Raw genomic sequence first — 13,367 nt, forward strand, 5'->3', positions numbered from 1 at the left:
GGCACGCTATTTTATGCTGTTTTGGGTTTTTTTTAGGTATTTTTGGGACATGTCATATTTTGACATTTTTGCCTTACTATAGCCTTGCCTTTTTGGTCATTTTTTTGACATGCATTATTTTGGTGTTTTTGGCCGTTTTTGCAACAAACTATGCTGTGGCGTGTCTCGGCACGCTATTTTATGCTGTTTTCAAGTGTTTTCAGCTATTTTGGGGACATGTCATATTTTGACATTTTTGCCTTACTATAGCCTTGCCTTTTTGGTCATTTTTTTGACATGCATTATTTTGGTGTTTTTGGCCGTTTTTGCAACAAACTATGCTGTGACGTGTCTCGGCACGCTATTTTATGCTGTTTTGAGGTGTTTTTAGGTTTTTTTGGGACATGTCATATTTTGACATTTTTGCCTTACTATAGCCTTACCTTTTTGGACATTTTTTTGAGATACATTATTTTGGTGTTTTTGGCCGTTTTTGCAACAAACTATGCTGTGCTGTGTCTCGGCACGCTATTTTATGCTGTTTTTGGGTTTTTTTTGGTATTTTTGGGACATGTCATATTTTGACATTTTTGCCTTACTATAGCCTTGCCTTTTTGGTCATTTTTTTGACATGCATTATTTTGGTGTTTTTGGCCGTTTTTGCAACAAACTATGCTGTGGCGTGTCTCGGCACGCTATTTTATGCTGTTTTCAAGTGTTTTCAGCTGTTTTTGGGACATGTCATATTTTGACATTTTTGCCTTACTACAGCCTTACCTTTTTGGTCATTTTTTTGACATGCATTATTTTGTTTTTTTCGGCCGTTTTTGCCAAAAACTATGCTGTGGCGTGTCTCGCACGCTTATTTTATGCTGTTTTGAGGTGGTTTTAGGTGTTTTTCGGACATGTCATATTTTGACATTTTTGCCTTACTATAGCCTTACCTTTTTGGTCATTTTTTTGAGATACATTATTTTGGTGTTTTTGGCCGTTTTTGCAACAAACTATGCTGTGCTGTGTCTCGGCACGCTATTTTATGCTGTTTTGGGGTGTTTTTAGGTGTTTTTGGGACATGTCATATTTTGACATTTTTGCCTTACCTTTTTGGACATTTTTTTGAGATACATTATTTTGGTGTTTTTGGCCGTTTTTGCAACAAACTATGCTGTGGTGTGTCTTGGCACCCCATTTTATGCTGTTTTGGGGTTTTTTTAGGTATTTTTGGGACATGTCATATTTTGACATTTTTGCCTTACTATAGCCTTGCCTTTTTGGTCATTTTTTTGACATGCATTATTTTGGTGTTTTTGGCCGTTTTTGCAACAAACTATGCTGTGGCGTGTCTCGGCACGCTATTTTATGCTGTTTTCAAGTGTTTTCAGCTGTTTTTGGGACATGTCATATTTTGACATTTTTGCCTTACTACAGCCTTACCTTTTTGGTCATTTTTTTGACATGCATTATTTTGTTGTTTTTGGCCGTTTTTGCCAAAAACTATGCTGTGGCGTGTCTCGGCACGCTATTTTATGCTGTTTTGAGGTGGTTTTAGGTGTTTTTCGGACATGTCATATTTTGACATTTTTGCCTTACTATAGCCTTGCCTTTTTGGTCATTTTTTTGACATGCATTATTTTGGTGTTTTTGGCCGTTTTTGCAACAAACTATGCTGTGGCGTGTCTCGGCACGCTATTTTATGCTGTTTTCAAGTGTTTTCAGCTATTTTGGGGACATGTCATATTTTGACATTTTTGCCTTACTATAGCCTTGCCTTTTTGGACATTTTTTTGAGATACATTATTTTGGTGTTTTTGGCCGTTTTGCAACAAACTATGCTGTGCTGTGTCTCGGCACGCTATTGTATGCTGTTTTGGGGTTTTTTTTGGTATTTTTGGGACATGTCATATTTTGACATTTTTGCCTTACTATAGCCTTGCCTTTTTGGTCATTTTTTTGACATGCATTATTTTGGTGTTTTTGGCCTAATGCAACAAACTATGCTGTGGCGTGTCTCGGCACGCTATTTTATGCTGTTTTCAAGTGTTTTCAGCTGTTTTTGGGACATGTCATATTTTGACATTTTTGCCTTACTACAGCCTTACCTTTTTGGTCATTTTTTTGACATGCATTATTTTGTTTTTTTCGGCCGTTTTTGCCAAAAACTATGCTGTGGCGTGTCTCGGCACGCTATTTTATGCTGTTTTGAGGTGGTTTTAGGTGTTTTTCGGACATGTCATATTTTGACATTTTTGCCTTACTATAGCCTTGCCTTTTTGGACATTTTTTTGAGATACATTATTTTGGTGTTTTTGGCCATTTTTGCAACAAACTATGCTGTGCTGTGTCTCGGCACGCTATTTTATGCTGTTTTGGGGTGTTTTTAGGTGTTTTTGGGACATGTCATATTTTGACATTTTTGCCTTACTATAGCCTTACCTTTTGGACATTTTTTGAGATACATTATTTTGGTGTTTTTGGCCGTTTTGCAACAAACTATGCTGTGGCGTGTCTTGGCACCCCATTTTATGCTGTTTTGGGGTTTTTAGGTATTTTGGGACATGTCATATTTTGACATTTTTGCCTTACTATAGCCTTGCCTTTTTGGTCATTTTTTTGACATGCATTATTTTGGTGTTTTTGGCCATTTTTGCAACAAACTATGCTGTGGCGTGTCTCGGCACGCTATTTTATGCTGTTTTCAAGTGTTTTCAGCTGTTTTTGGGACATGTCATATTTTGACATTTTTGCCTTACTACAGCCTTACCTTTTTGGTCATTTTTTTGACATGCATTATTTTGTTTTTTTCGGCCGTTTTTGCCAAAAACTATGCTGTGGCGTGTCTCGGCACGCTATTTTATGCTGTTTTGAGGTGGTTTTAGGTGTTTTTCGGACATGTCATATTTTGACATTTTTGCCTTACTATAGCCTTGCCTTTTTGGTCATTTTTTTGAGATACATTATTTTGATGTTTTTGGCCGTTTTTGCAACAAACTATGCTGTGGCGTGTCTCGGCACGCTATTTTATGCTGTTTTGAGGTGGTTTTAGGTGTTTTTCGGACATGTCATATTTTGACATTTTTGCCTTACTATAGCCTTGCCTTTGAGGTCATTTTTTGACATGGATTATTTTGGTGTTTTTGGCCGTTTTTGCAACAAACTATGCTGTGCTGTGTCTCGACACGCTATTTTATGCTGGTTTGAGGTGTTTTTAGGTGTTTTTGGGACATGTCATATTTTGACATTTTTGCCTTACTATAGCCTTGCCTTTTTGGTCATTTTTTTAAGATACATTATTTTGGTGTTTTTGGCCATTTTTGCAACAAACTAAGCTGTGGTGTGTCTGGACACGCTATTTTATGCTGTTTTGGGGTTTTTTTAGGTATTTTTGGGACATGTCATATTTTGACATTTTTGCCTTACTATAGCCTTGCCTTTTTGGTCATTTTTTTGAGATGCATTATTTTGGTGTTTTTGGCCGTTTTTGCAACAAACTATGCTGTGGCGTGTCTTGGCACGCTATTTTTTGCTTTTTTCAAGTGTTTTCAGCTGTTTTTGGGACATGTCATATTTTGACATTTTTGCCTTACTATAGCCTTGCCTTTTTGGTCATTTTTTTGACATGCATTATTTTGGTGTTTTTGGCAGTTTTTGCAACAAACTATGGTTTGGCGTGTCTCGGCACGCTATTTTATGCTGTTTTGAGGTGTTTTTAGGTGTTTTTGGGACATGTCATATTTTGACATTTTTGCCTTACTATAGCCTTGCCTTTTTGGTCATTTTTTTGACATGCATTATTTTGGTGTTTTTGGCTGTTTTTGCAACAAACCATGCTGTGACGTGTCTCGGCACGCTATTTTATGCTGTTTTGAGGTGTTTTTAGGTTTTTTTGGGACATGTCATATTTTGACATTTTTGCATTACTATAGCCTTGCCTTTTTGGTCATTTTTTTGAGATACATTATTTTGGTGTTTTTGGCCGTTTTTGCAACAAACTATGCTGTGGCGTATCTCGGCACACTATTTTTTGCTGTTTTGAGGTGTTTTTAGGTGTTTTTGGGACATGTCATATTTTGACATTTTTGCCTTAATATAGCCTTGCCTTTTTGGTCATTTCTTTGAGATGCATTATTTTGGTGTTTTTTTGGCCATTTTTGCAACAAACTATGTAGTGGCGTGTCTCGGCACGCTATTTCATGCTGTTTTGAGGTGTTTTAAGGTGTTTTTGGGACATGTCATATTTTGACATTTTTGCCGTACTATAGCCTTGCTTTTTTGGTCATTTATTCAACATGGTATATAATGGTGTTTTTGGCCGTTTTTGCAAGAAATTATGCCATTGTTTTTTTTTTTGCAAGGTATTTTATGCTGTTTTGAATAGTTTTCAGCTGTTTTTGTGACATGTCATTTTTTGACATTTTTGCCTTACTATAGCCTTGCCTTTTCAGTCATTTTTTCAACATGCTATATTATGGTGTTTTTCGTAGTTTTTGAACAAAAACTCTGCTATAGCATGTCTTGGCACACTATTTCGTTGTGTTTTGAAATGTTTTAAGCTGTTTTTGGGACATGTCATTTTTTGACATTTTTGCCTTACTGTAGCCTTGCCTTTTCTTTCATTTTTTCTAAATGCTATATTATGATGTTTTTTGCAGTTTCTGAAAAAAAATATGCTATAGCGTGTCTTGGCCACTATTTTGTTGTGTTTTGAGTTGTTTTCAGCTGTTTTTGGGACATGTCATTTCTTGACATTTTTGCCTTACTATAGCCTTGCTTTTTCGGTCATTTATTCAACATAGTATATAATGGTATTTTTGGCCGTTTTTGCAAGAAATTATGCCATGGCGTGTGTTTGCAAGGTATTTTATCCTGTTTTGAATAGTTTTCAGCTGTTTTTCTGACATGTCATTTTTTTGACATTTTTTGCCTTGCTATAGCCTTGCTTTTTTGGTCATTTTTCCCACATGCAATATCTTGTTTTTTTCACAGTTTTTGCAACAAACTATGTTATGGCATGTCGGGGAACGCTATTTTGTTGTGTTTTGAGTTGTTTTCAGCTGTTTTTGTGACATGTCATTTTTTGACATTTTTGCCTTACTATAGCCTTCCCTTTTCGGTCATTTTTTCAAGATGCATTATTATGGGGTTTTTTGGCTGCTTTTGCAAGAAACTATGCTATGGCATGCCGCAGCACGCTATTTTTTTCTGTTTTGAGTTCTTTTCAGCTGTTTTTGGGACATGTCATTTTTTGACATTTTTGCCTTACTGTAGCCTTGCCTTTTCTTTCATTTTTTCTAAATGCTATATTATGATGTTTTTTGCAGTTTCTGAAAAAAAATATGCTATAGCGTGTCATGGCCGCTATTTTGTTGTGTTTTGAGTTGTTTTCAGCTGTTTTTGTGACATGCCATTTTTTGACATTTTTGCCTTACTATAGCCTTGCCTTTTCAGTCATTTTTTCAACATGCTATATCTTAGTTTTTTCACAGTTTTGGCAATAAACTATGCTATGGCATGTCTGGGTATGCTATTTTGTTGTTTTTTAAAGTGTTCTCAGCTGTTTTTGGGATATGTCATTTTTTGACATTTTTGCCTTACTATAGCCTTGCTTTTTCGGTCATTTATTCAACATGGTATATAATGATATTTTTGGCCGTTTTTGCAAGAAATTATGCCAAGGTGTGTGTTTGCAAGGTATTTTATGCTGTTTTGAATAGTTTTCAGCTGTTTTTGTGACATGTCATTTTTTGACATTTTTGCCTTACTATAGCCTTGCCTTTTCAGTCATTTTTTCAACATGCTATATTATGGTGTTTTTCGTAGTTTTTGAACAAAAACTCTGCTATAGCATGTCTTGGCACACTATTTCGTTGTGTTTTGAAATGTTTTAAGCTGTTTTTGGGACATCTCATTTTTTGACAATTTTGCCTTACCTTGCCTTTGCCTTTGCCTTTGCCTTGCCTTTTGGGTCATTTTTTCAACATGCTATATCGTGGTCTTTTTGGCCATTTTTTGAAACATTCTATACTATGGCGTGTTTCAGCATGCTAATTCATGTGGTTTAATGTGGTTTTGAGCAGTTTTTGGGCCATGTAAGTTTTTGACATTTTTGTCATCCTATACTATGGCATTTTCATTGGATTTTTCAACATGTTATTTCAAGGTCTCTTTGGCATTTTTCACAACATTCTATGCTATGTCGCATTTTGACATGCTTATTTGTGTAGTTGAATGTGGTTTTCAGCAGCTTTTGGGACATGTCATTTTTTGACATTTTTGCCATACTATACTACTGGCAGTTTTGATGGATTTTTTAACATGCTATTTCATGCTTTTTTTGACTGTTTTTTGGAACATTTTTTGCTATGGCATGTTTCAGCAAACTATTTTATGTGGTTTAATGTGGTTTTTTTGACATTTTTGTCATACTATAGTATGGCATTATTGGTGGATTTTTCGTTTTTTTGGTGGATGCTATTTGAAGGTGTATTTGTTTTGTTTTTTTTTTGTTTTTGCCATTTTATAGTATAGCCTTTTCGGCTGATCTTTGGAAATGCTGTTTTGTGGTATTTTTGGCCATTATTCTAACATTCTATGTCATGGCATGTCTCAGCATTCTATTTTATGTGGTTTAATGTGGTTTTATCGCATGTCATATTTCAACATTTTTGCAATACTATAGCATGGCATTTTCGATCTTTATTAACATGCTATTATATGTTGTTTTTGATTGTTTTTGCAACAATCTATGCTATGACGTGTTTCAGCAAGCTTTTTCATGCCAGTTTTTTTGTCCTTTCATTTTTTGACATTTTTCGGCATACAGATATGGCAGTTTTGGTTGTCTTTTTGACATGCTACATTACGGTGTTTCTGGTAGTTTTTTCAGCACTCTGCACTGGAGCATGTCTTGATATGCTATTTTATGTGGTTTTCAGCTGTTTTTTTGAAATGTCATATTTTGTCATTTTTTCGCTATACTATAGCATGGCATTTTCGTCCGTTTTTTTTCGACATGCTATATTATGATATTTATGGAGGACATTTCAACATTCTATATTATGACATGTCTCGAAATGCTATTTTATGTCGTTTTTCAGCAGTTTTTTGGACATGTCATATTTTGACATTTTTCGACTTACTATACTATGACCTTTTAGGGCAAATTTGGGACAACATACTATGTTATGACTTTTTAGGTATATTCTGGACGACATTCTATAGTATGGAGTTGTTGTTATATTTTCGACAACATACTTTACTATGACGTTTAAGGCATATTTTTGAAGAGAAAGTATAGTATGAGTTTTTAGGCATATTTTGGTTAACATAATGTACTTCTTAGTATGGCATTTTAGGTATATTTTGGAAGACATACTTAAATGTGACATTAAAGGCACATTTTTACAATATACTTTTCTACGTCTTTTTAGGCATATTTTGGACAACATACTTTTGTACGACTTTTTGTCATATAATATACTATAGATGTCAATTTTTTGATCTACCACACCATGACTTTTTTTTTTAACATACAACTTTTTTATGCTCTTTGGATGCATTCTACTGACTTTTTAAATACTCTACTATGACATTTTTCCCACATAATATACCATGACTTTTTGACAAAATTTTCTGTGATTTCTTTGGACATTATATTATGAGTTTCTTAAACCTTTTTTTTTTCTTTTGTTACACTATACAGCAACTTATTTGACATACTTAACAATGACTTTTTTGACACACTACAACAGGACATTTTTTTAAACATACTATATTTTGAGTTTTTTTGACATACTATGCTGTGCCTTTTTTCGACATAGTATACTATGACTTTTTAATTTTTTTTGTCATACTATGCTAAGACATATCATACTTTGACTTTTTTGGTCATTTTATACTATGACTTTTAATGGACGGGTGACTTGAAGACATACAGCTGATAGCGAAACGTGTAAAAAGTTTCAACTTCCATTATTCAATATTGATTTTGAAAGGGGTACAAAACATTTTTGGCATTGACTTACCTCAAGTTTATGATTATAGTACCATAATGAACAGATCTGCCTTAGCCATACTTTTACAAAAAAAAACGGTTGAAAGGGATAACAAATAAACATGCATTTAACTTACAAGCTGCAGCTGAATCCCATTGATCACTGAGCGTGTGCAGAGGGTGAAGGAGGTGATGCACGTTATAATGATGAGGCAGTCAAACAGCACAGTCAAGTATATGTTTCTGGCAGCTGAGGGAACAGTGAATGGAAATTACTCTTACCTGAAAACAACTTTAAACAGATTTTATGAGCAGCAAAGTCCAAAGCTAAGACAACAACCTTAATAAATTCCAGGAATCCTGGACATGAGCTTAAAGCATTGCAGATGATTCATTTGAACATACTAAATTCAGCTCAGGAAACTTACATGCTCCAGTTACTTTCCAGTCCCTGCACTCATTGATGTCTACATCGTTTTCCATGTCAACCTTTATCCTGCCGCTGTGAGCTTGGTTGTTAAAGGTGATCTGTTAACCAGAGAGTTGTGTTTAAGAGAGGATAGACAATTCTTGAAAACATCCTTACAGCCAACCATCAAAGATAAATATTCATTTGCCAAGCCCTAAAGACAACATTTAACTTTGTAAATAGGAGGCACAGTGTGCAAACAGCCTTAAGACTGCTCAGATATGTGTCCTTGTTGGTACTATGAACCTTCATTAGTATTAAATAAGATCCACCAATTCACATTACACATTCACATTAATTACTCACTAATTATTTACTCAAATTTGTGCTCAGCCTCCTTAGGAAGGTTAACACCAAAGTGCTAGAAAGGAGGCTCCAACTATTTTGTCTACATGTGCTTTATGGACTCAAAGAAGGCTTATGAGTGTGTCCCTCAGGGGAGTCCTGTAGGGGTTACTGAGGGATGAACAAAGTGAGAGCTGTGTCCGCACACTTGGCATAAAGCCGGGGTTGTCCCTTATCACTGATCCTGTTTGTGATATTCATGGACAGGATCTCATGGAAAGGATCTCAAGTTTAGGGATCATAGAAGGGACCATAGAATTGCATCCTTGCCTTTTGCAGGTGAGAGTTAAATGGAGTGTGAGATTGACAGGCAGTTTTGTACAGCATCCGCAGTGATGCCGGAGTTGCGTCTGAGTGTCATGGTGAAGAGGGAGCTGAGTTGGAAGGCAAAGCTTTTGATTTACCAGTCCATCTATATTCCATCCCTCACCTATGGTCATGAGCTTTGGATAGTAACCAAAAGAATGAGATCACTGATACAAGCAGTCAAAGTCCTCCAGAGGGCGGCTGGGCTCAGCCTTAGAGATAGGGTGAGGAACTCAAACATCCAGAGGGAACTCAGAGTAGAGCTGCTGCTCCTTTACATTGCAAGGAGCCGGCTGAGCTGGTTAGGCATCTGATAAGGATGCTTCCAGGGCACCTCCCACTAAAAGTGTTCTGGGCACATCCAACTGGTAGGAGGCCCCATGGCACACCTAGAACATGCAAGAAGGATTACATATCTCATCTGGCCTGGGAACACCTAGGGGTCCCCTAGGAGGAGCTGGAAAGCATTGCTGGGGAGCAGGAGATCTGGAGTGCAGAATTACTAGAGTGCTTTGCCCTGCCTGCTGCCCCCAGTGACCCAGCCCTCAATAAGTGAACAACAATGGGTGGCTGAATGAATGGATGGAATCTATGCTGAGTGAGTCAGATTTGAGGTATTACTGCAATACCAAATAGTGCCATAAGGTAGCACCTCCTTTTTTGTTGTTATGATCTACTAGTGTTGAGGGTTGAGTAGACAGTGTCACCAGACTCCAAACAGGAACGACTTAGGTGCAGATTATGCTTCGAATTTTCTACTGCTCATGTATGAGTGAGGAATATAGTGCTGTGGAGACCTGTCATGTATGGTTGATATTATGTACTGCAGAATAAAGTAACTGTGGAAATCCCCATTTCATTGTCTGTTGACTCTCTATGCTAATCTGCTATCCTGGAGCTCCTGCTAAGTAGCCCATACTGGTGATTCTCTGCATCTTCGCCTCCCATGTTACAAGTGAACATGTGCAGTGTCACAAGGAATCATTGTCACCATAATGTCAGCAATAAAGTCTCATATCACTGCGTTTAAAATCCAGAGTCTGGTGTTATCCACTAGTGTTTACTGAGCCATGAAGACAAGTCAAGTGACTTACAATAACAGTAAAGTCGTAGCAGTCTGGAAGCTCTCGATGTCTCACTGTCTGTAAATTTATGGCCTTCAGAACAAATGTGATCTTGACAGAGATCATCCTGCAAGTTAAAGTAAATATATTGAGGGGTTTTCACATGATACATAAAACCAAGAAAGTAAACCATGTTGCCAAAAAGCCTTTCTTTAAAATGTTTTGCGCAAACCTTTTGAAATGCAGTTCAAAATATGGAAATGCTTCATGCAATGACGGCTGATACATCGGATATACTTTGACGCAATCTGTTGTGAAAAACAAGCAACACATAAACTCAATGCACCTAAATATTCTGATTTTCCATGCATAACTAAAATAATAACGCATACATACCAGTTTCCACTTCAGCATCGATTTCAAAGGTTTCATTTCCAGGGTAGATGGTACCGTTTCTGTAGAACTCCTGGCACACTGACAGAGGGGTGTAGAAATCACCATTTTTCTCATATTCGTGATTTCCTACTGTGGTGTTGTGCAGGTGTCCATACTAGAAAGGAAAAATAAAAATCTCAGGTATAATAACGTCAGGTTTGTAAACAATTTGACAGTGATTGCATGAAAAGGTAACTCTCTGAAAGGAATAGCTGCAGCAGTGTAGGGTTACATTTATGAACTTAAAATCTAAAAAGCAAAATGAGATTCAAACGACAGGAACAAAGTCCAATCCCATGATGAGCTACATCTTGTCATGGGCGCTTGTTAAGCTCTTTGGTCATATAAACATGCACAGTCATAAAATTTGAACAATAATTTACAGTAATGCAAAAGCAAAAATATACAGATCAAAATAAACTGAGACACAGCTCATGCCTTGTTGGTGTTCTTTGCAAAGAGGAAATAAAATGTTTTCACATTCACTTACCTGTTCAATGATATAATCGATGTGATCATAAACATCAGCCTGTCTGTAAACAGCATATGTATCCATGCCTCCATCAACATAATCTTTCAAGAAGAGGTGCTTGAATGTCATCAGATTTTCCTCCTTGAATGTGACAACCATCTGGTTGCTGAGCCCAAAAGACACTAACTGTGATGGGGGATAAAAGGCATTTATTGTCAGGATGGTAAAACAACACAATAAGATCGATTCAAGGCATGTCTGAAATAACAACCTGGACAGTAATGATGGCAATTTTGATAATCTGCAGTATAAGTTTCCATGGCTTTCGACCGCGAGCATGGTACTTCTCACAGGGGTTCATGAAGTAATATTTGATCTTCCTTCTGAGACACTCCACATTGTCCAGCTCCTCCAGACACTGATGTTGGTGGTCAGCCCAGGGTGGGGAGCTATTTGTCTCGTACACGTCATACAAGTCACTGGACTCCTCCATATCTAAAGTCAATTAAATAAAGGTTACTTGAAGTGAGACACTACCTAAATTAAAAATTCCAAAGTTATTTCAATCTAGGGAATTTCAATCAATATTTGTGACACGATCTACTCTCTCTCAAAGCCAGAAACTAGAGAAGCAAGTCTCAAACTTATGATGTCATCAAGTATAAAGTCTAGAGCTGCTCCATAGACAATGAATAGGGGCCAATTTTGTGGACACAGAGAATATTTTACTTTTTTATACTAATAATATACTAATTAGCTGTATTCTATTATAGTGTTTGCAGTCCTGAAATGGAAAATGTACCCATATACTCAGAAAATTTGTCTGGTTGCTCTCATTCATTCATCGTCTATGGAGCAGCTCCAGACTTTACATCCTATGTTATCACAAATTTCAATTTTAGCAATCTAGTTTTTGGATTTGTGAGAAAGTTCATATTCATTCACATTGATATTTTTGGACTGTTTTGGACCATAGGATTAACATGTATGAATTTGGAAAAAAGGCATAGTTCACCTTTAAGTGCAAAAACTATTGACATTAAAATATTGCTGAAATCTGACGGGAAAAATGCAAAGTTAATACCCATATAGCTATATTTATTTTACAGAGATATGTTTGGACTTAAAAATACAAAGTTTAGCTTTGGTGTCACCAGTAAATCAAAGAAACAGCTGCAACCAACTGGCTTTTGCACAGAAATATGTGCAGCTGTAAATGTGATGCAACCAAATACAATGAACATACAATACTTTGTTTTTGAAGCTTGCAATTCTCTCTCTTTTTTTTTTTGTTTACACTGTGTCAGAGATAACATGATTTAGTTCAGAATGATTGCTACCTTAGTGCAGTCTAGTATGTATAGCATTAGATGTCATTATATTGTTAGGGTCAGACCATTTCCACAAATGAGGGAAAAAAAACAAAAAATGTATAGAATAGTAACACTTCTTATTATGAAATCAAACACACTAACTTGCCCTCCAACCTGTAACCTCAACAAGCTTGAATAAACACTTGACAGAACCAATAAAAACTCAACATTATTCGTGTCAGAGGTTGCTGGTTGTTGCAGGTGTGTCTGATAAAAACCTTTATCTGCCTGTCAACGCAGCCTATAGGTTATACTTCTCGTTTCATCTCATTTTATGTAAACCAAAACGACAAAACGCTTCTACGTTTGTCACGGGAAGAAAAATGAAGCTATGATAAGCTTTAATTTTACTTCCATTGTTTTCTTGTGTTTTTCAACTAGCATTGCAAAATGATGACTAATCAGAAACTCTGTGCGAGGAGGAAGTAAATGAAGTCAGGTGTACCTGAGCATTGTTGGATAATACACAGCAGCTCACGACCTGAAACCTTGTCGGCGTCCACCATTGCGACAAATGATGAAATATTCATTATTTGTCTTATAAGAACTACATTCATATCCCGTCGAACCCCACCAACAGTGTAAACCACGAGACTAAACAGAGCATTAGCCAATGGGCTGCTTACTTACCCGCACCGGTTAATCAACTCGTTGAATACACCTGTGGTATGCGGCACACGCGTTGTTGTCCAAAATGTATTGGTCTAATTAAAGTTAATAAAATTACTAAAAATGTTTTTTACTGTGAGTCATGACTTAAATATTAAAACTTGCTTCAATCTCCGAGGTTTGTGTGTGTTGTCTTGTGGTCAAACTCCTCTCGCTGTGAGAGAAATGGCTCAGGTATTTTTTTTTTTTTTTTTTTCCAAGGACAACGATACGTCATTTTCCTGCTGAAATCTGATTGGCTTTTGGGACTGTCAGATGTCACGTT

General features: G+C 36.4%; 1 protein-coding gene across 3 annotated transcripts in view; it reads right to left on the reverse strand.

Annotated features, from left to right (window-relative positions):
- Positions 1–13,261, reverse strand: part of mcoln3b (mucolipin TRP cation channel 3b) — a 35,224-nt gene extending 21,963 nt beyond the window's left edge. Inside the window, exons 1-8 of one of the 3 annotated variants that reach the window (XM_088077523.1) lie at positions 13,064–13,261; positions 11,332–11,555; positions 11,079–11,246; positions 10,550–10,703; positions 10,386–10,461; positions 10,184–10,280; positions 8,398–8,497; positions 8,107–8,219 (exon numbers count right to left, since the gene is read on the reverse strand). In XM_088077523.1, coding sequence (XP_087933649.1) covers positions 8,107–8,219; positions 8,398–8,497; positions 10,184–10,280; positions 10,386–10,461; positions 10,550–10,703; positions 11,079–11,246; positions 11,332–11,553 — 930 coding nt within the window. In that variant the 5' untranslated portion in view covers positions 11,554–11,555; positions 13,064–13,261. Of the gene's footprint in view, positions 1–8,106; positions 8,220–8,397; positions 8,498–10,183; positions 10,281–10,385; positions 10,462–10,549; positions 10,704–11,078; positions 11,247–11,331; positions 11,556–12,878; positions 13,041–13,063 lie in introns of those variants that run through there. The other 2 variants (XM_088077522.1, XM_042514446.2) reach the window with 2 other exon arrangements.
- Between the last annotated feature and the right edge of the window lie 106 nt (positions 13,262–13,367).

This window comes from Plectropomus leopardus, chromosome 5 (assembly GCF_026936395.1).
Source record: "Plectropomus leopardus strain MGB_pleo_1.0 chromosome 5, ASM2693639v1, whole genome shotgun sequence".
NCBI classification, from domain to species: Eukaryota; Metazoa; Chordata; class Actinopteri; order Perciformes; family Serranidae; genus Plectropomus; species Plectropomus leopardus.